We start from the raw sequence: 23498 nt of genomic DNA, 5'->3' as shown, positions 1-23498 counted from the left end.
AAGACAGGAAGTTGAATTATCAGCTGATCCTACTGGCTGTTGTTGATGCCTGAAGTTGCTGGCGTTTGGACGCCGTGTCGCTCTTATCAGGTCCTGACATTGAAGACACGTTAAAGCGCAGAAAGGGACACGGTGGGCATTTACCGGCCGACGAGCTTATGAGTGACACGGAAAGCGTTTCCGCGCGAGTACTTGGGAATTTGCGCACGAGCGACGAAGAGCTAGCGCTCGAGCTTAAAGCTTCGCTGAAACGAAAAAAGAAAAACAGCAGAGACAGCCGACGGCTCGGCGTGCTGTCTTTTGTTTATGTCGTGTCAGTTTGAACCGTGATATTCATCATTTCTGTCTTGACTTTGAGAGTTTTTTACGTTATTTATATTTATACTTGATTGAAAATAAGCCAACAGGGCAGCTAGCTCGTCCGCTAATGTTAGCTCGTAGCGCGAAGAAAAACAGTCTTGTTGACAAGATTTGATGCTTTCGTAACCGCCCAACTGTGACCGATGATAAACATAACGGGCGGAAACAGCTGAGTTTGAAAGCGCTATTTTCGTGCCTCCGTATTAGTTTGTTGTGTTTTAACCTGTCTGCCACTGGATCCGGTGCTCTGTTAGGAAACACGGCACCACAGAAGTTCACGTTTAGTTACTGAATCGAAGCCTGTTTGAGACATTTGTGGCTGTTTCTGATTAAACTCAGTGGATTAGTTTTTTAATCCTCATCGATTTATTTAAAAACACACAAACAAGCAGTCAGCTAGTTGACAGCTGGCCTTGTGCGTTTTAGGTTTGCTAAACGTTGCGTAATTTATGTTCAAGCTGGCAGCCAATGTTGGGCAACTTGTTAAATTCCAAGTTAAAACTTGTGCGTTTTAGGAAAGTTTGTGTGTTTTGTATGTGATTTTAAGGCCCGTTTATTTTCTGTTCTTTGGTACCATTTTAATGTCAAGGACGTATGACATGAGATAAAAAAGGACACGTTTACAGTAACGCGCAGACTGAGTGGCTGTTCTGATTCTCATGAATTTGATAGCTTTGGAGAAATAATAAGAGTTATGATTTAAAGTAGCCGTCAGAAATCCTGTGGGAAAGTACTGTGTTCAGCAGCGAGAGAGAGAGAGGGTCCCTCACAGGATCCCATCGTGTCTTGAGGTGAGGTGAGCTGCCCCCCACTACTTGCCAATGCTGGATCTGGAAGTGGTGCCTGAGAGATCACTAGGAAATGAGCAATGGGAATTCGCCTTAGGTGAGCATTAAACATCTTCAGTGAATTGAAAATTTACTTTTCAACTACCTTACATATGCACTTGTTTAGACTCAATAACAAATTGTGTGTCTTGCGTTCACTGTGTGGGTGTTCAGGGATGCCATTTTCCCAGGCCATCTCTATCCTTCAGAAACACTGCCGCATCATCAAAAATGTCCAGGTGCTATACAGTGAACAGGTAAGACGCACAAATATCTGTTGTTTAAATATAAACTTGTGCTTGCTCACAATCCACAAACAGTCATAATCAGGTTGCAGAAGAGTTCTGGGCAGCAATTCATGTTGTTCATGCGTTCCCGTGCAGTGGAAGTAAATCCAATTGGTTTCTAATTATTTTTCAATGAAATTACTGTAGACCACTGTAACACAGATAAAGACATATTTATAAGTTCATCAGTTGATGATAAACAAATGCTTAACAATCTGTTTGTTGAATAAAATGTCGAAACGTTGTTGTCAGTAGGTCGTTTGTTCACCATAGAGTGCTGAAAAGCTCAAATTTCTATCTGCTATTGTCTTTGTCACAATAGTACGAGAAGCTTGTTTCTCCCATTTATTTAAAAAAACCAACACCCCCAAGCTCTTAATCACGACAAATTGTAATCTGTTGCAAAATGTAAATGTATATATTCATTTTGCAACAGATTACAATTTGTGGTGACTAAGTAGTTGCTCAGAGCTTGGGGATGTTGCACACTCATATCAACTTTCGATTGCAAAGCACAGGTTGCCTGATAGGGGGCATCCTTTCTGCAAACATTTACAGTTGGACTGACTCCAGTCACTCTTAGAGACTGTTGGAACAAATAATTGCTGTCTAATTTATAAATGCAGACAGATGCTCACGTTGCCATCAGTCTTTGTCAGTGAGCACAAACTGACTTGACAGATTGACTCAACTGGCTGCCAGCTTGTTGTATTCTGGTGATATTCCTGTAGAACGGGAAGGTTGCTGAGTGGAAGTGCAATAACGAATTAAAATTAAAAGAAAAATAGGTGAGATAACTTTATTTTTACTTATTAAACCATGTCAATATCTGTTTTAACTCTGAGGACATGCTGTGCAGGTGAAGAAATGTGATAAACCACAATGACAATAATATTGTATCGTGGGATGTCTGATAATTCCCACCTCTGTTATCTTATGTATTGTTAATGTTGTTTTGTTTTCACTCATCTGCACAAATCTTCTAATAATCAGCCAGTATTAACTTTTTAAAATCATGTCAAAAATAAATCGAGGTGGTTGTTTCTCAGGTTTGCGTGACAGCATCTGCTCCTGCCCCTTAATGGTAATTTATCGGTTTTAACTCCCTGCCTCTGTAGACACCTCTCAGCCATGACCTCATACTGAACTTGACTCAGGATGGGATTAAACTGCTGTTTGATGCCACAAATCAGAGACTCAAGGTAAGAATTTAAGATAATTAGCAGAGCTCCAACAGTCTCCTCAAACACTCCTGGCATTCATGCGCTGATGTTTCTGACTTTCTGCGTGATAGGTGATTGAAGTGTATGACCTGAGCAAAGTCAAGTTGAAATACTGGTAAGTAAAAACTTAAATCTATTAAATAGCAGCTGATGTAGCTGCTTTGAGAGTCATGTTAGCTTCTCAGTAGGGCTGCCACGATTACGTCGACTATCAAAATCGTCGACGACTGATTTAATAGTCGACGCATTGTTTGAAGCTTTGTAAGATCCCAAAAGACGCAGGAATAAGTAGTAGGATTTAAGAGTGTAATAACGGACTGAAACAGAAGATGGCAGCACTGCATGTACAAGGGTGCCAGCTGCCGTTAAACCCCGAAGAAGAAGAAGCTGTCCCAGAATTCATAGCGCCGCCCAGCTCAGTTTCCAACAATGGCGGCAGCTAGTTAGTTTTAATATTACTCTTATTATTCTTTCTGGGTCACAAAATACACGTTTAACATATTTTCAGGTGAGAATGTAGCTGTGTAAACCTCAAATATCTGCTCAGTTTATCAAGACACCACATATTTTCAAAAGCGCTCCGACGTTTTCGGAGACGTCTGTTAGCCACTAGCTCGATAGCTAGCCGGGGGCTAGCCTCACTAGAGCCGCGAGAACACCGGACTCCCGGCAAATTGTTTTCAAACCCACCGCTGTCTTTCGCTACTCAGGTTAAACATGATATATAAGTCACTTAGATAACTTAAAAATTTTATTGTTTGTCTTTTTTCAGTATTTTATTTGTTCCTGAGTAAATCGGTTTGGCTGAGATTAAAGTTATAGTTTTTACACAGCTGAATAAACGTCAAGCAGACAGCTGATTATCAGAAGTGTGAGATGCTCGAGAATTTACTCCGGTGTCCTGTTATATTTTAGATAGCAAGGAGTTTATTAAACTTCACCGAAACAATCTGCAAATGTCATTAAAATGTAATAAACTATCATCTTGTCTTTATTTTTAGTTAGCACATACCTTAAACACTTAAAGCTGTAAGCTAATGATAGTTATATAAGAGCAGATGCTGCTGGTGCAATAAGCTGTACGTTTTATGTCCAATGGATGATGATCTGATTAGTCGACTATTAAAATAATTGTTTGTGGCAGCCCTACTTCTCAGCGACATTTAATGGCATAAATCCTGGATTGTTCTGCATATACGGCACGCCTGGTTCTCTTTATATTAACACGAACACCACTTTCAACTTTAAGTCACAGGTAGGCTTACAGCTTGAGTCTGCCTGCATTAATGTGTTTCTTATTCAACGTTATCTGTTGACGAGCATAATCCATTTCCCATCTTTGCCATTAACTCTTGAAATAATGCAGCACAGGCGCTTTGTTAATAGGTTTAATCCTGACACCGTGTATGTATGGATTGTGTTTCAGTGGAGTCCATTTCAACTCTCAGACCATTGCCCCCACGATAGAGCAAATAGACCAGTCATTTGGCGCTACACACCCTGGAGGTACATTCCAAAGGACCAGCACACTTGGAATGTTTTCACTTACAAGTAATTTGGGGTTTTGGTTGTTACCCTGTATGAAATGCTCTCCTCTTCACGTGTCTCTCCCTAGTTTACAATGCTGCAGAGCAGTTGTTCCATCTCAACTTTCGGGGACTGTCCTTCTCTTTTCAACTGGACTCATGGAATGAAGCTCCAAAATATGAGGTGAGAGCGTTTTAGCCCATTTGCCTGTGAGCCAATTAAAGAAGAGCTGAGTGCTCGCTCTTTCCAGTCCCAGGAGAGCCAGGCCCGCCTTGGGATTTGAGTGGTTTCCAGTCATGTAAACACTCAAAGGTCAAGCTGTATTTTTTGCCTTGTCACAAATTTACATGAAACCAAATCAGTGTGTGTCTTGGATTCTGACAGTGTTTGTGTCTTTCAGTGGATTTTGTCATGAAGTTTGTGGCACACAATGACAAAATTCATGTATTTTCTAAATTAACCCGTGGTAGTCTTAGTGTATAAGACTTTATTCTTCTTACTGCAGATTAATGGCTTTTTAAATGGGTAGTGGGTACGAGATGTGGCTGTTTTTAATTAAAATCAAATGTCATCCCACGGGAAGGACTCGTGCAGTGATAGCTGCATAAGAATAAGTCAGAAGTGCTGAGTCACAGTGAGTCTCGATTTGATGTTTGACCTTTCAGATTACGCCGAAGATCCAAGACGAATGAAAGTACAAAGAACAGTGAAAACACTGGTGCTTTCTTTTTTTAGAAAGCAGTGTTTAGTCAGTGCTTCATGAGACATTTCACTCCCTTTATCACATGTTGTCACTCCTCTGTACTGTCACAGCTGTTTTCTAGTCTTCTGAATGTGTTTATTCATGTGGACGCAGAGACCTTTAGTATCTACCAGTCCTGTACTACTTCCAGCTGTTTTGCCTTGGCAGCCTAACTTTGCCATGGGTTTGGCCTCCCTGCAGATTCCACATGGGGCAATGGTCAAGAGGATGCACATCTACACTGGCAACAACCTGCAGGAAACAAGGTACGTAATAATGCAATGCTGCCAGAGGAAACGGTTACTTTTAGTCCTTCACATATTGATATGAGTTTGTTTCAACTGTTTTAAGTGTTGGAAAACAATCACAGAGACAGCAAGAACAAAACGTTACAGAAAAAATAGCTAAACTTATTTCTCTGTTCTCAGAGCTCCTGCAATGCCGTTGGCTTGTTTCCTCGGTAACATTTATGCAGAGTGTGTGGATGTCCTGAGGGATCGGGCGGGCCCTCTGGGACTCAGGCTCCGCCTTCTCACTGCAGGTAACACACAGCTCAGTACCCGAAGTGTGTGTGTATCTTGAAGGTGATTATTTGTAAGTTTGACACCTTTGTTTTGCCCATGATGTTAACCCTTTCACACATCGTGGTCACTACAGTGACAGCTATTCACCATCAACACTGATGTTGATGGTGTACCTGCACATAAACCATACCTGCCACCCACTGGTCGTTTAATGTTGCTATAGATCAGACGTTCCCAAAGTGTGGGGCCCGCCCCCTAGGGGGGGCGCAGAGCCATTGCAGGGGGGGCGCGGCATGAAAAGTGAAAAAACAAAACAAAAACAAAGCTTGGACACTGCTAGCACGGGGCGCCCACAGAAACGCAAAGCAGGAGATGAAGCATCGCTGAATATGTTTCCAAACCAACTTCATTCTAAGCCAAAGACTAGAAAATATGGTGAAGCATATCTTCCCTTTGGTTTCACTTTTCCAATCATGCCTATTCATTGATAGCAATGTTGAATATTATTACACAGGAAAAAAAACAACTACATGTAAAATAATTACACCGTGACGCCTCTGCCTTTCTAAATGGAGCGACAGTAACTGCGTGTGTATATGTAAGCGTGTAAAACCTGCAGACAGTCAGATTAACAGTATTTGTCTCTATCTGCCATTCTGCAATTCATCTCATGTAAACAATAACGTGGCGCACAGTGTGACGTGAAAAAGGCACATACCTTTGTGATGAACTCTGTATTCCTCGTCCACACATAAACGCAAAAAAGGAGTTTTAAAAAATCTCCATTCTCGGTGATTCGAAACGCCGTTTATGTGTGGACGAAACAGCTGCGTTTTCAAAAATACCCGTGTAGGTGCAGACATAGCGTAAAAGAGTTAGTAGTTTATTTTATTACTACCTGTAATTTATTGCAGATTACTTTATTTGCTTAATTGTTTACTAAATGTTTGAGGTGTGAAATAAACCGCAATGGAGCAAAATATGGGTGTGTGTGGTTGGAGGATGTGTTCGTGCGTGCGTGCGTGCGTGCGCGCATGCGCGCGAGGGGGGTGCGAACATTTTTCTTGTAAAACAAGGGGGGCCCAGCAAAAAAAGTTTGGGAACCACTGCTATAGATGTATGACTTGTTTCATGCATGAATTATGACGACCCCAATCTGGATTTTTTCTTTTTCATCTTTTCTTGCATAAAGATGAATAAAAATACTTAAGAAAAAAGTCCTGATTGAGGTTTTCATAATTCATGCATGACAGGGTTAATATGGGACTACATAAATGAGCACATATACACAGTAATACCAATTTTTACTGTTGTTATTAACAGTGGTGTGAACCTGAGCTTCTTTTCTTTTTAATGTCAAAAATCACTTTTAATGTCACATCACATGTGCAGGTACACTGCTACAGCACATGCGAATGAAATTTTTGAGTGTGAGCTTCACAAGCAACAGAGGTGTGCACAATACAAGAACATAAGAACAAAGCAAAATATAAGAATGGGAATCTGTGAATTATAAGAAAAAATAAATGTACAAATACAATAATGTTTGTGCATGACTGAATATGTATAATAAATATGTATATATACGTGTGTGTGTGTGTGTGTATACATACATACATACTAGGGCTGCACGATTAATCGTTAGAAAATTGCGATCTTGATTCATACTTATGTGCGATCTCATTTCCAAATGACAACGATTTAAAAAAAAAAAAAAAAGACGACGACGATTGTATCGCATTTTGATCCGGGACGTAATCTGCATGAAAACAAGCGCTCACTCTTCCTGCTCAACAAATGACGAGGGCGGAGCCTTATACCACGTGATACAGAAGCTGGCTGCTAAAATTAGCAGGAAAAAACAACGGAGAGCACGTCAGGGATGACGAGAAAGTGACTGGAGAAAATCCGTCCCGGTCAACCACCCAAACATCAATAACGGGAACCTTATACAGCGCTTCCCTATACCCGTCAAACTCCCGCAGGCACAAAGAAATTACGGAGGCTATCACTTATCACCTGACCAAAGATATGGCTCCATCAACACTGTGCAAAACGAGGGATTTAGGAAAATGATCAACACCCTAGACAAACGCTACACAGTGCCGTCCCGCAACTATTTTTCTATTGTTGCACTACCTGCTCTATACACGCAGTGTCGAGCAACGGTGGAGACGCAATTTCAAGCAGTGCAACATTTTGCAGCAACGACAAAACGTGAGACATTTGTTGTTTTTATGTTTATTTATTGTTTTTATGTTCAGTCTCAACTGTTACGAAGTTGATGTGCAGTTAATAAGTGCAATAAATATTTATACTGGAAAAGAAAATCGTGAGAGAATCGAGATCTCAATTCTAAGAAAAAAAATCGTGATTCTCATTTTATGCAAAATCGTGCAGCCCTAATATATACATACATACATACATACATACATACATACATACATACATACATACATATGTATATATAAAATATACAGAGGTCAGCAGTAGCAGTGATGTGGAGCTTTACTGACTTGTTGTCTAAACTGCAGGTTGTGGTGTCGGTGTGATGACTGATAGTAAAGTCAAGTCTCTAGAGAGGAGCATCTACTTTGGAGATTCGTGTCAGGATGTGCTCGGTGCTCTGGGCTCCCCACATAAAGTTTTCTACAAATCTGAGGACAAGGTAGCAATTCAGTTTAACTCCATCTTTACTTCTTGTATTATTGCTTTATGTTAAGTCTGTAAAGTGGTGTTTAACCTGTTGGATGTTATCCATTTATCAAACCTGCTCTCTTGTCATATTTTCACCATTTTAAGAAGTTGTATTAAATATTATTTGTATTAATTTAATTAAAGACAAAAAGTCACCCTATATTTTCCCAAATTCTTTTTGTTTCAGATGAAGATCCACTCTCCGTCACCACATAAGCAGGTCCCATCTAAATGTAACGACTACTTCTTCAACTATTTTACCCTGGGAGTGGTACGTGAGCGAAGCTGTGCTCGTGTGTGTAAATCTTGGCGTCTGTGCAGAGTTATTTTTAAGAGCTTTGTCTGCCTCTGAGCTGTGTTTGAGTTTTCCTTTTAATGGGGACTCAATGTTGTCTGAAAGTACCGTCTGTGTCATTCAGAACCATTGGACGTCATACTGGAGCGCCCATATCAGCAGCACCTCCCCCTCCTTTCATATTATATTTGTGTAAGTCAGAGCCACGCCCAAAAGAAAAGTCCAGCTGCAACCGTTGGTCAAGTCTATCAGTGTACAGTTATAATGGTCGTAGTGTATGTACCCCAACTCCTCCTTATTGGGTGGGCCAATCTTACTGAAACCTTGGATGAACATTATTAGTCTGTTTCTCAGAAAGATTTGTAATGAATCCCATTTTTACCATCACCTGCAAATGTGATGTTACATTCACCCTTTACGTTTGTTTCACGTTCGACACATCACCAGTGTGTAGCTTAAAGGTCTGCGATGATTTTGTTGACTCACCACTAAATACGTAATGAAGAACCTGAAAGACAGCACGAGCCTGGCTAGTATATTCAGTGACCGTGGTGTGCTAAAAGTCAACGCATCGTGACCCCCGTTAGGATAAGTCCCTGCAGCCGGGCGGCGTGGACGCCCAGAACCTGCGAACGAGGCAATATTCATGAGTTTGACTATTGTTGACCTTGACCACTCCTACCTGCTCGCTGTGAATTAATGGGACATTTACCTGCACTGCAGCTTGTTTCTACAATGGATGAGATGCAGGCTAAAAGCGTGACAGGCGGTCAGTCTAACACAGCTTTAACTCAGTCATGATTCATGTTTTTGGACTGTGAGAAATCTCCTGGTCCAAAGACATGAAGGTTGAAGTTTGCAATAATAAAAACTGCAACCATCTTGTTGTGATGCAAACCACATGCACCTGCATTAATCACTGCATGCAGAGGTGTAGTTCTACCTTTCTTGATTCGCTCACATCTACTGTTTGCAGTAGATAGGTGTCGACTACTTTCCTTCTCTCACCCCAACCAATCACAGCAGATGGCCCCGCCCCTCCCTGAGCCTGGTTCTGCTGGAGGTTTCTTCCTGTTAAAAGGGAGTTTTTCCTTCCCACTGTCACCAAAGTGCTGCTCATAGGGGGTCATATGATTGTTGGGTTTTTCTCTGTATCTATGAAGCGCCTTGAGGCGACTTTTGTTGTGATTTGGCGCTATATAAATAAAATTGAATTGAATTGAAAAATACTGCAAACACTAAAGTAACCTCAATGACCGTATTTTTGTATTTTTTCAGGATATTCTGTTTGACTCGACAACTCACCTGGTTAAGAAGTTTGTTCTCCACACCAACTACCCCGGACATTACAACTTTAATATGTAATTATCCTTCTTATAATATAAACCAAATGTTTATTATATTTTTACACTTGTTTTTGTTGTTGCACTTATTGTAATCTCTCTGTCGTCACAGATATCATCGATGTGACTTTAAGATTCCACTCGTCATCAAAAAAGGTAAAAGTTATTCAGTCGACAGCAATACCTCCATATTCATGCTTTGTTCTAATGTCTGTTTATTTATGTCGGCGCTTTAGAGGGAGCAGACTCTGAGGACTGCATCTTAACTACATACAGCAAGGTCAGTTCTGGAACTGTTCAGTTTAGCCACAGGGTGGCGCTGTGGTCGGCAGTAGAAATCTAACAGGACTTCTGACTCTGCACCTTTAGCGGATTACAAGGTTGTGACTTTGCATCGCTGACATAGGCTTACAAATTTGATCATAAGATGCTTTGTGTTGCACCACAGATCCAATAACAAATCAACAGTCCTGTGATATGAAACATCCATAACTGAATATCTTAGTCCTTTCTGCCCCTGGAAATGATGTTATTTTTGTTTAACGTTGTGATCTCGAAGCTGTTGTGATCTCGAAGCTGTCAGTTTGTTTCTTTCCACCTTTATACAGTCAGGTGTGACATAAACTGTTGTAACTTTATTGCAGTTTATTGTTTGATAACAGCATTTTGGTTATTTTGTAAGTGATTTAAGTGTTAGTCACATGTTTAGTGAGAGCTGTTAATTATAGATTTAATTTTCTGCTAAAGGGGAGCATTTAACAGGTATTTTCATTAGAAAACTGCGTTTCCCAGAATTCTTTGTGGTAGACGAAAGTTACTCTGGGTTTTTAGCTAAAAAAGAAAGTTTTTGGGAAGCCATTATATGTTGCTCCGAATGCCGAGAAGTTTTGTTGTACATTTCCCTTTTTGAAGCCTTATATAAAGACTATCGTTTCTACAACTGATGTCCGATCCATTTTTTTGCTAAGTGGATTCGCCACAACATAAACAGCTGTCAGCAGTCGAGAAACAGACGACTCCTGGAAATGTTTGTTATAATTGTCTGTTAACCTTTTGACTCTTCCTCAGTGGGATCAAATCCAAGAACTGCTCGGCCATCCAATGGAAAAACCTGTAGTGCTGCACAGGTAAACATATAGTCTACATGTATGCATTTAATATAGACAACACAGCTGTTTCAGACACCACCCACATATGTGACATCACGTCTTGTGACCTTGTTTGCGTTTACAGGTCTTCATCGGCCAATAACACAAATCCTTTCGGCTCTACGTTCTGCTTCGGACTGCAGAGGATGATCTTTGAGGTCAGCACGTTTTATGATTCAGCTGGGATTACAACATAAATCATAAAACATAACATTTTTTACATTTATTAAGTTATTTATATTTTACTATATTTTAGTACTTTTTAAAAAAAATAATTTTAGTATTTGTTCTAGTTATTTCTACTGTTTTATCTACTGTTTAGTCATATTCTGCCGATATATATATATATATATATATATATATATATATATATATATATATATATATATATATATATACCGAGACCCAAAAAAATGATGGTGGAACTATATGGCAGCATGCATTTCATCTGAACCACCTTACTACATGGATTGTTCCATTTAGAGCACATAAAATGTGACGTGTGTTACGTAAAATGCTGCACAAGACTGACACGTTCAGCAGTGTTATTATAGCAAAGCTGCTAAACCAGTTTAAAGCTGACAGGAATGTGAATTATTCTCTCTGAAAGGACATTTGTAGAGATTTGCTCGCAAAGGTGATCACGAAACAGCTCAACCCCTAATCTTTGAAATATGTGTTGTAGTTTCGAGCCCGTCCTCACTGTCTTGTGTTCCTCCTCCCCAGGTGATGCAGAATAACCACATAGCATCGGTAACCCTCTACGGTGCTCCACGCACGACCAGTCACGCCCGACCCGAGTCCAGCAGCAGTTCCCACTAAACAAGTAACCGCAACCACATCCCGTTTTGGCCTGTCTTGAATCCAGTACTTCTACTGACTGACTTTCTAATCCAGAGCCAGATTCTTAACCAAGCAGACCTAACCGAACAAAGTTACTCTTACCCAGCTCAGATGCTAACAGAGAAACAACTACAATCAGACACGGCATTTACCAACTCTTCCTGTTGGATACTAAGACTCATCCAATCCGGCACACCCATCTAGCACAGCTAGACCAACTCGGTCTATCCCGGGACATCCAGTCACAGTCTCTGCTGGAGCATGGAGCGTTTTATCTTGGTTAGTCCAACAGTCCCAGTGGTGCTGTGTTGTGGTAGAGCTCGGCTGTTTCCTTTCCATCCTTAAAATGCTTTCACCCCGGACCACAGGGGGAAAAGCTGCAGACTCTAAGCTGGCGCCAGTTTATTTATCAGCAGCCTCTGTACCGCTGTGGCGGTGGGACAGTCGGCGTTTGAATTCATCTGCTGCAAATCTCAAGTTGTTTAACATCAGCGTAATAATATCGCAGCTGGAAGCTGCTGTGGCCAGAGTCTGGAAACAAAGTGTATCACGTCAAACAACCACAACCAGCAAACCAGTACCGCCAGTCTTCCTGCCTCAGCTTCAGAACGACATCCAAACGACAACAAAACCAAACCAGTTCAGTCCAACCGAGAGCCATCAGAGCCAAAATGCAGTGAAAGCTGCAGAGGACTTGAACCAAAAACACGAGAATCCCAATGTTGTCACACAAGACAGGAAGCGCTCGCTCTCAGGGTTCGGACGGAGACGTCCTCCTGAACATAACCCGCTTGATGTCCCGCCCAGTTGAACCAGATGTGACCAGAAAGAAAATCCTCCCTGTTGTCTTCTTATAACTTTGCTCAGCGGCGCCCGCCAACACACACAGACACACACACACAGACACACACACAGACACACAAAGCACACTCGACAGCACGGCTGCTGTTGCGTCTCCCTGCACGGACACGGCGACAGAAATGAGCATCTGCATGTGGTGTGAGGCTAATTTTTAAAAATGACATTTCAATTTGTGTTACTTTAAGCTCGCACAAACACACACACACCTTTCATTACTAAACTCATGTATTCCTGATACATGAACGCTGGTTTTATCCGTTTTATCGTGACGCAGACTGACACGAGAATCTTTGCATGGACTCGTGTGCAGCGAGAGGAGACTTACTACAAGCACAAACTGACAGCCCCTTTTCTCTGATCGGTTGCATCTTCTTGCATGTTGTGTAGAGTCGCCACAGAGTTTCTTCATTTTACCGCGGCCGCCCTTTTCACTCGTTCGCCTCGAGACCATTTCCATCGTGTACTGTTTTAAATCCGTTCGTACATTTGCACTAATACTCACCTTTTTACTTGACTGTTTGATTGATCTTCAGATATGGATATTTTGTTTCGTACATTGGATGACAGGGTGTGTGTGTGTGTGTCCTGTATACATATGGAAAGAAAGAAGAGGCCCTTACGTGGTGCTCAGTGTTCGCAGTGCCGTCCTCTTTGTCGCTCCATCTTCTGCTCCTCCTTCACGTCACTGACACATGGCACAGTCTGCATTTGTTTCCTTGTTGAATTGCCAAACTGCGATAGCCAAAGAGGTTTCAGGATGTTGTTATTTGATGTGCTGACATTATCACTGTCTGAACATTTCATACAGAGAGAGTCGGGCGTGGCCGTCTCTGTTTTTTTGGATCTTTTTGTGTCTGACTTGCACATGTTCGTCGTTGCTGTAGTAAAACCTCAGCTCCTGGTTTCTCTGACGGCTGACAGTAATTATACGACTCTGAAAGCGCTCAGTCCGCCTGTCGTGTGGATTCGGTTCCACAGATTCACAGCAGTGTGTGCTGAGAAGTGTCGGAGTGGTCACTGTTGTCACTGAGCTGTCATTCAAAGAAACGTCACCATTTCTCTGGGTTTAGTTCATTTGAACCCATTTTGGAAACGGGGAAAGAAAACCAGTCATTCCTCCATCGTGTGACGTGCAGTTTTGCATCGAACTCCCATTTTATAAATTTACATTATTTTTAATTCCAAGCAGATTAATAATCTGTGTATTAATTTTAATACACATTTTCTTGTATTGTTCTTCAGTACAAACAATTTAATTTAATCTGTTGCTGAGTTTGTGATCAGTGACTCAGTCGGTTAGCATCCCTGTCTGTTAGCCTGTGACCAGCATTATCCAACAACCTGTGCTAACCCCACTTTAATAAGCAAAAAACAAACAAAAAGACCAATACTGCGATGTTTTCATTAGAAGGAAACTAATTAATTTTACTTGTCTATGTTCCTAATTCCTTATAATTCCTAAGCATTTGCTATTTTTATGTATTCAGGCCTTTATGCGTAATGTTGTTGTATGAATGCTGTATATAAATGCGTGCGCTTATTCTGGTGTCTTCTTATTTACAGTGTTAGTGGCACCTCAACATTTCTGCATTGATTTTTATTAGAGTTAAGCTCAGGTGGAGTCATCTGCTCACATTATTGTTTTTATTCTAGACCACTCAGTATTCATATGTTTGCATGTGCAATACTAACACTGCGAGTATGCTGACGTGTCAGCAGTTAGTAAAGCCCTGCGCAAACTTGTTCACAGCTCTCTCTTTAATCCAGTGGACAAAAATGGATTTTTAGTCTGGCTTTGGTGTGCTGCGAGATTTAACATCTGCGTCCTGAAAGTTGATTCTGTTCATCTGGACGTTTTCAGTGACGTTTCGTCATCATCAGCTGACTGCAGGTTTCCAACCTTATAAACATCTGCACAGAAACTAGCACCACCGAATGAACAATGGGCTGGGAGGTCAGTTTATGATCATTAATATGCAAACTGTTATGATCATTGATCAAAGCCCATGAGTACCATTCACAGAGTTGGGGACTGGCTGCAATCACAGCATTGTGAGATGGTTACAGATCTACATCTACTTGTTTACAAAGAAAAATATCCGTTTTCCAAGCTTTCCTGCAGCCAGATGAGCATGGCGTTCCATTACTCGTTTTCCAAAACTGGGACACCACGAGCTACAGTAATATTTTAACATTTAAATCCAAAAAACACCAATTTTTGGATTTAGGGTCAGATATTTAAGAGCGACGGCTGTCCGCTTTGTCTCTGATGAAATTGGAAAGACTGTTCCCTACTCTCCTTCCGTTTGTCCACAGCTTCAGTCAAATAGGGGAAAGGCGTAACTCTAGTGAATGCTATATAACATTTACTTGCTTTTGTGTAAGCAAATATAAATGTAAACTGTTGGATTTCGTGCCTCATCTCCCACCGAGCCTGTCTTTGACTTCTTTCTCTATCGACCCTGTAAAAAGGAATCTCCTTGTATATAAAATCAAATGCATTTGAGCTGCAGCGTTGTACAGTGTGTATGTGAGCTCCAGCAACAAGGTAACATGGTATTACGGCTGACTCGTTTTACATTTACCTGCACAGTTTGGCAGGTTGGGTTTCCCCAAAATGAGGAATGTGTTGTTAGTTCTGAACTAGTTATTTTTGTTTGAGTTTCTTGTACTGGATCCATTTCTGTTGGGGGTGTGGAGGGTGGGGTCTCATGTGTGCTCATAACCACCCGAAACACCCAGATCAGTGTTAACATGGTGTGGAATACATGAGTGTAGCAAATGCAGGACTAGAAAATCAGTTCTCCACGAGAGAAACTGAAAAAACCTGTAGATACAAATCAACATCTGAAGCAAAACGTCGCCTCCCTCCAAGCTCTGCTGTAACTGTTTGTCTTTGTCCTGTTTGTCTTGTTTTAAACAGTAATGTGAGAATCTGAGACCCGCATTACATCAGTCAGCCACAGCATTGCCTAATTTTGTCTCGTTGAGCCGAATGTGACCCCTCACGGCATGAAGCACCTCTGAGGGTGTCCCGTTGTTCCCCCAGAGAAAGGGGAAGTGGCCTGTGGCCCCAGTTTTGGTAAACCCAGCCCAGTGTCGTGCACGGTCATTGCTGTGATGACGCATTGTCACTCAGAGATGGCGAGGGGAGCTGCAGGGTGCTGGGCAGGTGATCTCACCCTAACTCAGGTGGACATATCACATCCTTGTTTTTCCAAAGTTTTTAGGGCAGAAAAACAAGAGAAACTTTGATCTGTGTGGCTTTTAATTTACACCTTTTTTTTCTTGCTTTTTACAAATGTTTGTTTTACTGAACGAGCAGATGTATGATTATCAAACTGAGATTGTTGTAATTTATAATTGTCATCTTCAGTGTAATGATAATCTCATGTTAATGCTTTGTATCGTCTGTCCTTGGTATCATTTGTTCTGTTGCCCCCCCCCCTTTACTCCCTGCAGAATATATGGTGGACTGTGTGTGTGTGTGTGTGTGTGTGTGTGTGTGTGTGTGTGTGTGTGTGTGTGTGTGTGTGTGTGTGTGTGTGTGTGTGTGTGTGTGTGTGTGTGTGTGTGTGTGTGTGTGTGTGTGTGTGTGTGTGCGCATTAAGCCCATTTCTGGAAATGGAGCTGGTATACTTAATTAAACTTGTAAAATTCATGGCAATGTGGCATTTTATATTTTGAATACTATAACTTTGTGTATGAAGGTAGATTAACAAAGCATGTCCACAGGAAAAAAGGCAATAACGTAGCGAGTTACCGAGGACTGAACGCTTCGCTCTGGCACTTTGATGCTGTTTCGCGATGATGATGAGATGTGCCGTCTCCTAAGACTCCAACGCACCATTTGGACTTGAATGAAAGTGAATGTTCACTGCTGACTGACATCAAAGTTCATTTTCTGTTTGTGCAACCAGGATATGAAAAAAATAATAAAAAAATATGGATGTCGAAAATAGCAAGAGGTTTTTTACTTTTTTTCTCCCCAAGTTTAAACTCAAAGATGGATTAAAATAAGAGTTTTGTCCTCTTCATTGCACATGACACATCATTCAAAGGTTTGTGTCCCACAGAAAACCAGTTGGCCAGTGGAAGTCCTAATTTTTAATTCCTGTCTTCTTTTATCCGTCTGTATAGATGGATAGATTCATCACTCATCCTCGGTATGCCATTTATAAATACAGATATATTTTTATAACTATGTTTGATTGTTACTAGTAGTGATGTGGTAGCAGTGATATCTGTACCTGCTGTAACAGATGGATAAACATATCTGTGTTTATAAAAGACGTACTACGGAGGAGTCATGAGATGATGAATTAAACACTATCACCATACTAATGCTTATTGGTGTACCATTATGAAGTGCTGCTGATGACTGAAATAAAACCTTTGAAGAAGGTTGAAAATAATGAAAATAAGAAGTCTTGGCATTTCCAAGAGAGCGGGATTTATCGCTGTGATGGCACGATGATTCGCACACCAGGTGTGGAACTTGAACTCAGCCTGTATTCATGCATTTTCACCCGTATCGGATCTCCCTGCAAACCTCTTTCAGGTGAGCTGTCTAACTGTCCTTTATCCTTTTCTTTAATGTCAGGTGTGTTTCCAGAACCACTAAAAACTGCTGTAATTAAACCTATACTGAAAAAGGACAATCTTGACAAATGAACAACTACAGGCCGATCTCAAATCTCCCATTTTTAAGTAAGATCATTGATGAAGCAGTTTCTCAACAGCTCAATTACTCCTTAAACAGAATAACTGCTATGATGCCTTCCAGTCAGGTTTTAGACAGAACCACAGCACTGAAACCGCTCTGACCAAAGTGTTCAATGACATATGTCTGAATACAGACAGTGGAAAAATGTCAGTCTTAGTTTTACTGGATCTCAGTGCAGCATTTGATACAGTTGACCACAACATATTACTCAAACAACTGGAGAACTGGACAGGTCTTTCAGGAACTGTACTAAACTGGTTCAAAACATACTTTGTATCAATACTTTATCAAATACTTTGTATCAATAGGTAACTTCACATCTGAGCAGACAAGTATCACATGTGGAGTTCCCCAAGGTTCCATCTTGGGACCCCTTCTGTTTAACATCTACATGCTCCCACTGGCACAGATGATAAAGAACAACAAAATAAACTATCACAGCTATGCAGATGACACACAAATATATATCACAATGTCACCAGGAGACCGAGGCCCTATACAGGCTCTTGGTAAATGCATTGAGGAAATTAATGACTGGTTGTGCCACAATTTTCTCCAGCTAAACAAAAACAAAACTGAGGTAATAGTCTTTGGAGCCAAAGAAAAACGATTACAGGTCACCAGAGAACTTCAATCTATACACCTAAAAACCACAAACCAGGAGAGAAATGTGGGTGTAGTGATGGATGCAGACCTAAACTTAGAAAAACACATTAAGACAATAACAAAATCAGCTTACTATCACCTCAAGAATATTTCAAGGATAAAAGATCTGATGTCTCAACAGGACCTGGAAAAACTAGTCCATGCATTCATCTTTAGCAGGCTTGATTACTGTAACAGCATCTTTACAGGTCTACCTAAAAAATCAGTCAGACAACTACAGATCATTCAGAGCTCTGCTGCTCGAGTCCTCACTAAGACCAAACAAGTGGACCACATCAGTCCAGCTCTGAGGTCTTTACACTGGCTGCCTGTCCGTCAGAGGATAGACTTTAAAGTTCTGATGCTGGTCTATAAAGCTCTGAATGGTTTAGGACCAAAATACATCAGTGACCTCCTGACCCAGTATGAACCTTCCAGATCCCTCAGGTCATCTGGATCCGGGTTTTTTTTAATCAGTTCCCAGAGTCAGAACCAGACACGGAGAAGCCGCATTCAGCTTTTATGCTCCTTATATCTGGAACAAACTCCCAGAAAGCCTCAGATCAGCTGAAATACTCAGTTTATTTAAATCCAGGTTGAAGACTCACCTGTTCTCAGCTGCATTTAAATAAAGCACCAAATCCACACTTTTAAGCTTAAATTTTAAAACGTACATTTTAACTTCTGATTTTATCGACTGTTTTTTTTAATCAATTTTAAATCCTGCGTTTTATTTGTTTCTGTTTCTAATGTCTCTGTAAAGCACTTTGAATCACCTTGTTGTTGAATTGTGCTATAAATAAACCTGCCATGCATTCAGGTTGACCTATCAGAGAGAGACAGATCAGCCGATGTTATATTTACATATTGTTCTGTAATTATCTGTGTTGTGTGTTTATCAATCGCTGTGAGTATCTGATGAAGCTGGTTGAACATTTGGTTTTGTTTGTCTTATCTCGACCCCTTGAAATGTCAAACAAGTAATGACAGGGTTACAATATGCCTCGAAAACCAAACCCACTTTGCTGAAGTCTGCCACACTAAACACTGAACCTCAGTGCTGTCCCGTCCATGTTTGCTTCGTCTGTCTTCATGACGACCATATCAGCCATAATATTCTAGACTAATCTTACACAACATGGCAAAAACAGGCAAATTCTACTAAAGTCCAGAGAACACGAGATTGTTTATTTCGTTTTAACGGACATAAATGTGATCTGTATACATGTGTGAGCTTTGGCAGATTAGGAAACGGGGTACGCCCAAACTTCGGCAGAGGTGTAGTTAGTGTGCATGTTTCAGTGAGGCTTGGTCCCATTTGGTTTGCATCATGCAGATGGTTTCTATTTAGACGTGATTTGCTGCTCCTCCGGGGACAGATAATGCGACCTTCCATTGGCGCCTCTGGGCAGCGTTACAAAGAAGAGAGGGGCATCTCTAAAAATCCCCGCTGCCTTCCCACTACACAAAGTCATTTCCAGTCTTGTCCACAGTCTGAATGTTAACGTGACAGCTTCGAGCAAATGGGGTTAAACCAGCTAACCGCACTTTCTTTGGTTGTTCTCGTGGAACTGTGTGGACATAAACACTGTAAACAACACATTAAGGTTTAAAAGTCCCAACTGTTCACAGCCACAGTGTGAAGAGACAAATGGGGCTCTGATGTCAAGCTAAAATCCCCTCGGGGCTTTCTTTCTCAATAGTCTGGAACACATTTGGCCTTCGTCACTTCATTTCCCCCACGACTGCCAGCCAGCTCGTATAAAGTCTCACATGACTCAGCTGCGCTTTTGAACGCCTCACGAGCCTTTCCAGTCTCGTGCTAGGACCATTTTGTAGGGTCACTAATGTGAGACGAACACCCGTTTCTCATCGTAGTCCGTCTCCTGCCCCACCATCGAGCCCAGCCCCGCCCTCCATTTAAAAGGCCGGGGCGTCCGGCTGGTCCTGTTGTGGCAGCTCAGTTTGGGGTCGTGCAGGAGGTTCCACATGAGCCAGATTTGGGGGACGCTGAGGCTGTGAACAACCATGAGTTCTCTGTAAAAACAAGGGTCGAACGTCTGAAGGTGAGGAGCTGCTGACGGGCGGGGAATTCCAAAGGTCCGGAAGCCCTGATGTCGCAATGGTTTGATGCCGATCAGCTGGAGGCACATTCCCAGAAAGACATCGTCGATGGGGAACAATTCCACCTGGAAAAAAAGTCATTTGAAATCATCATTTTTGATAGATGTGTGAAAATGTTCACTTTCTAATTTGAAGTACCTGTCGACAGGCAGAGCTCAGTCTCTGAGCCGTGTGTCCCGACATCACGAACCCTCCTCCGCCAGCGTAATCGGGGTACAGACCCCCCCCGTACATAAACTCTGGCACATAGTATTTGGAAGTGCGCCGGCGAATGGGTTTAGCACGGATAATGATATCACCGATAAACAGATCCTCGTTTGGCTGTTGACCTCGTAGCATTTCCAGTATGTTTTCCACATTAACATACACATCGGCATCACCTTTGAAGATGAACCTGGATAAGACGAGATAAACGTGAGCTGAGCACCGGAAAAAAACTTACGTCGGCTCGATTAATCGACACTGACTTGACACGAGGACAGCTGCTGTTGATCCAGTTCAGAAAGTGTGTTTCTTTTAGCGTCAGGTTGAAAAAGGTGTCTTCGAAATCCCACAGCAGGACGTCCTTATAGGTTTGACTCTCGTAGGACAGGAGCTGATCCCACAGAGGCAGAGCGGTTCGATTCTTGGGAACACCCAAGAGGAAAACTGTGCGGATGGACACGTCATTTTCAAAATGTCCCTCCTTACCCCACGTCCGGCGTACTACCTAAGAGAAAATGAAGCACAAAGGTCGTTTAACTCGACTAAGAGAGTAAAGGTTTTGCTAACACGCTGCTCAGACACTTTATAGACCAGGAGCGGTAAAACTCTTCATTAGGAATCATGCTTATGTCGATATATTGAGTTACGTCCCACATTCAGTCACTTCCTTTGCTCAGTTTTGTTCCTTAATCCACTCCTGCCTTAAAGATGCTCTTGATCCGTATCGACTGATGCTGGAAAACCAGGTTATGTAAGTAGTGACGCCGTGGAGTGGAAAAGGAACTAAATTGGTTATTACAGCCTCAAGTTTAGTAAGACGCAGAAAATACTGAGACACATGTTCTTGCAGAATATTTTACCTGACGTTTATCAAAATCTGCTGCTATGGATTTCACTGCAATGAGCATATAAGGGGCATTGTTAGACCCTCCTCCTTGTTCCTCTGCTCCTCTGATGTGACATTTTTCTGGCTGGTCTATGAGCAGCTTGAAGTTTCTGTTGTCCTTTTCTCTCAGATAAGCCTCAAAGTCAAACTGTGGCATCGTGGGCAGGGGATTGGCCGCAGTCTTGGTCGGCACGGCGTTCTTCCTGCGTGGCTTGGATTTGCCCTTAGACTTGGATTTGTGTTGGGGAGGTTTCGACCTGGACTGGGATTTACATGGAGGTGGCTGGACCCCTGAAGCCCTGGACGGGAACGCCTAATTAGGGGAAAATGTGTAAAGAAATCTTAACAGCCATATAATACTCACACAGTCCTGCATTATGTTTGTTTGTGACTCTGTATTTCATACTAATCTTGTAAATGAGGACTGAGCTAAGAAATGAATATCATGGTGCAACAACTTCAGGCCTTTGTGTCACAATCTGATCCACTCCTCCACTTTTATTTAAATCTCAGTTTCTATTGAATATCTCTAAAAACTGAGATTTTTTGTATATATCGCTGGCAATATAGACCCTTAAAGCAGCGGTCTCCAACCTTTTTTGCGCCACAGACCGGTTTATGCCCGACAATATTTTCATGGACCGGCCTTTAAGGTGTCGCGGATAAATACAACAAAATAAAACTAGTACCGGTACCGAAAAAAAGAAGATTTATTCATAACACACGTGAAAAGACCCAGGAAAACCGAGTAAACGATAACAAAATAACGCTGAAAACCGTTGAAATAACGTTGAAATAACGTTGAAAACTATACATTTCACACCTGAGCCTCAACTCTCGCGGCCCGGTACCAAACGACTCACAGCCCGGTACCGGTCCGAGGCCCGGGGGTTGGGGACCGCTGCCTTAAACAATATCTGTTTTAATAAAGCCATTAGGCTCGCTGCTATAATACCAACACCTTCATATCAGCAAGTGTAACCTATATCGGGTCATACCCCTTGAAAGTCCTGGCCCACTTTAGCTCCAGTGGCTCCCAGCAGGGTCCGACTGGGGCTGGTGGAGCCGTGGATGTGCAGTTTCCACACAGGTCTGTCCCATCCAGAGGAGAGCACAACCTGGAAACACGAGTGTTGGTTGAAAACCGAGTTGGATTTTTCTTTTAATCCAAAAAGCAACAGTGAAACAAGGCGAACAGCAAAAAGAGCAACTTCCATCCTTACGTGTCGGGCGTACAGCAGGAAACAGAACAGCAGCAGCAGCAGAACTGTGCACATCACGTCTCCCTTCACATGGAGGAGCCTCCTCGTCATCAACATCCTTCTCAGCATCGTTTGAAGACGCTGGCTGTAGTGAAGTATTAAGCAGGAATGCATTGGTTAGTCCTCCTGGTACTTGGAGCTGGAAGACTCGATTTGGTTTTGCTGACTAGTCTGTTAAACTTGTGACGTGAGAACATGCTGGAGCAGAAGCAACAGACAGCATCAAAGAAAAAACAAAGACTCATTTATCGACCCCATTATTTTTCCTTTGGGTTAAACTGTCCCAGACATTTATTTCAGCTCTGGTCATCTGATGCAATCGCTTCTTCCACTGTGGAAGAAATCAGTCTAGATACCACGGCCAGTCCTCTCATTTCACCCACTTTCTTACTGCATCACCGATAAACATCCACGCAACAATATCACTCGTGCTTTTTATGAGCTGACTGTTTTTCCCTCTCACACCAAATTCTTCAGTGGGTTCAGGAGTGGGAGTGTCTGAGTCTTATGTAAGGCAACACGAAGGTACCGAGAACTATTGTCTAAGAACGCTGTGTCCCTGAAGCAGACATAACGGCATAAACTAGAACAAGAACACAGAAGATTATATTACAAATATAGAAACATGCATCTGCTTATTTCTTTCATATTTAAATATATCGAGTGTTTTCTTGTTAAAGCAATTCATTCAGACTTACCGAGGAGGCAGACAGAGGGTCAAACTAAAAACATCTGGGCTCCAGCGTGGGCTCCAGCGTGGGCTCCTGCTCTAACAAAGTAAACCGACTTCCAGAGTTTGTAGAAAACCGCGAGGGGAAGTAAAATAGCGCACATCTGTCCGTGTGCTGTTTTCATGAGTGCGAAAGATGCTCAAAGACGAGATGAAAAGCCTGGAGGTGTTTCTCTGACCTGCAGGACGGCGCTCCTCATGCTGCGTTCAGGTGCTGTAGGAAATAACACGTGTTCGTTGTGTA

The 23498-nt window shown here is 41.9% G+C and overlaps 2 protein-coding genes across 4 annotated transcripts; one reads left to right on the top strand and one right to left on the bottom strand.

Moving 5' to 3' along the window:
* On the top strand, window positions 1–16657 carry phaf1 (phagosome assembly factor 1). Of its 2 annotated transcripts, none has more exons than XM_087842773.1 (16): window positions 1–1245; window positions 1362–1444; window positions 2593–2676; window positions 2769–2812; window positions 4124–4203; window positions 4313–4407; window positions 5135–5232; window positions 5395–5507; window positions 8025–8158; window positions 8375–8458; window positions 9761–9843; window positions 9938–9981; window positions 10062–10105; window positions 10894–10952; window positions 11059–11131; window positions 11700–16657. In XM_087842773.1, the coding sequence occupies exons 1-16, from the start codon at window positions 1182–1184 to the stop codon at window positions 11793–11795; spliced, it is 1278 nt and encodes a 425-aa protein (XP_087698899.1). In that variant the 5' UTR covers window positions 1–1181; the 3' UTR covers window positions 11796–16657. The 2 variants fall into 2 exon arrangements, with proteins under 2 accessions (XP_087698899.1, XP_087698900.1); XM_087842774.1 differs by having other exon boundaries at window positions 2–1245; window positions 5168–5232.
* Window positions 16658–18710: 2053 nt separating this feature from the next.
* b3gnt9 (UDP-GlcNAc:betaGal beta-1,3-N-acetylglucosaminyltransferase 9) lies at window positions 18711–23498 on the bottom strand. 2 transcript variants are annotated; one of them, XM_006795807.2, is made up of 7 exons: window positions 23223–23498; window positions 22486–22609; window positions 22261–22380; window positions 21237–21575; window positions 20640–20881; window positions 20311–20566; window positions 18711–20237 (listed from the first exon to the last, which is right to left on the bottom strand). In XM_006795807.2, exons 2-7 carry the CDS (start codon window positions 22591–22593, stop codon window positions 19893–19895), a joined length of 1410 nt encoding a protein of 469 aa, XP_006795870.1. In that variant the 5' UTR covers window positions 22594–22609; window positions 23223–23498; the 3' UTR covers window positions 18711–19892. The 2 variants fall into 2 exon arrangements, with proteins under 2 accessions (XP_006795870.1, XP_087698891.1); XM_087842765.1 differs by lacking the exon at window positions 23223–23498 and having other exon boundaries at window positions 22486–22638.

Source organism: Neolamprologus brichardi, chromosome 7 (assembly GCF_056152115.1).
Source record: "Neolamprologus brichardi isolate AB-2024 chromosome 7, ASM5615211v1, whole genome shotgun sequence".
NCBI classification, from domain to species: Eukaryota; Metazoa; Chordata; class Actinopteri; order Cichliformes; family Cichlidae; genus Neolamprologus; species Neolamprologus brichardi.
The sequence above is the reverse complement of the archived record's forward strand: the minus strand, read 5'-3'. Positions and strand labels throughout refer to the sequence as shown.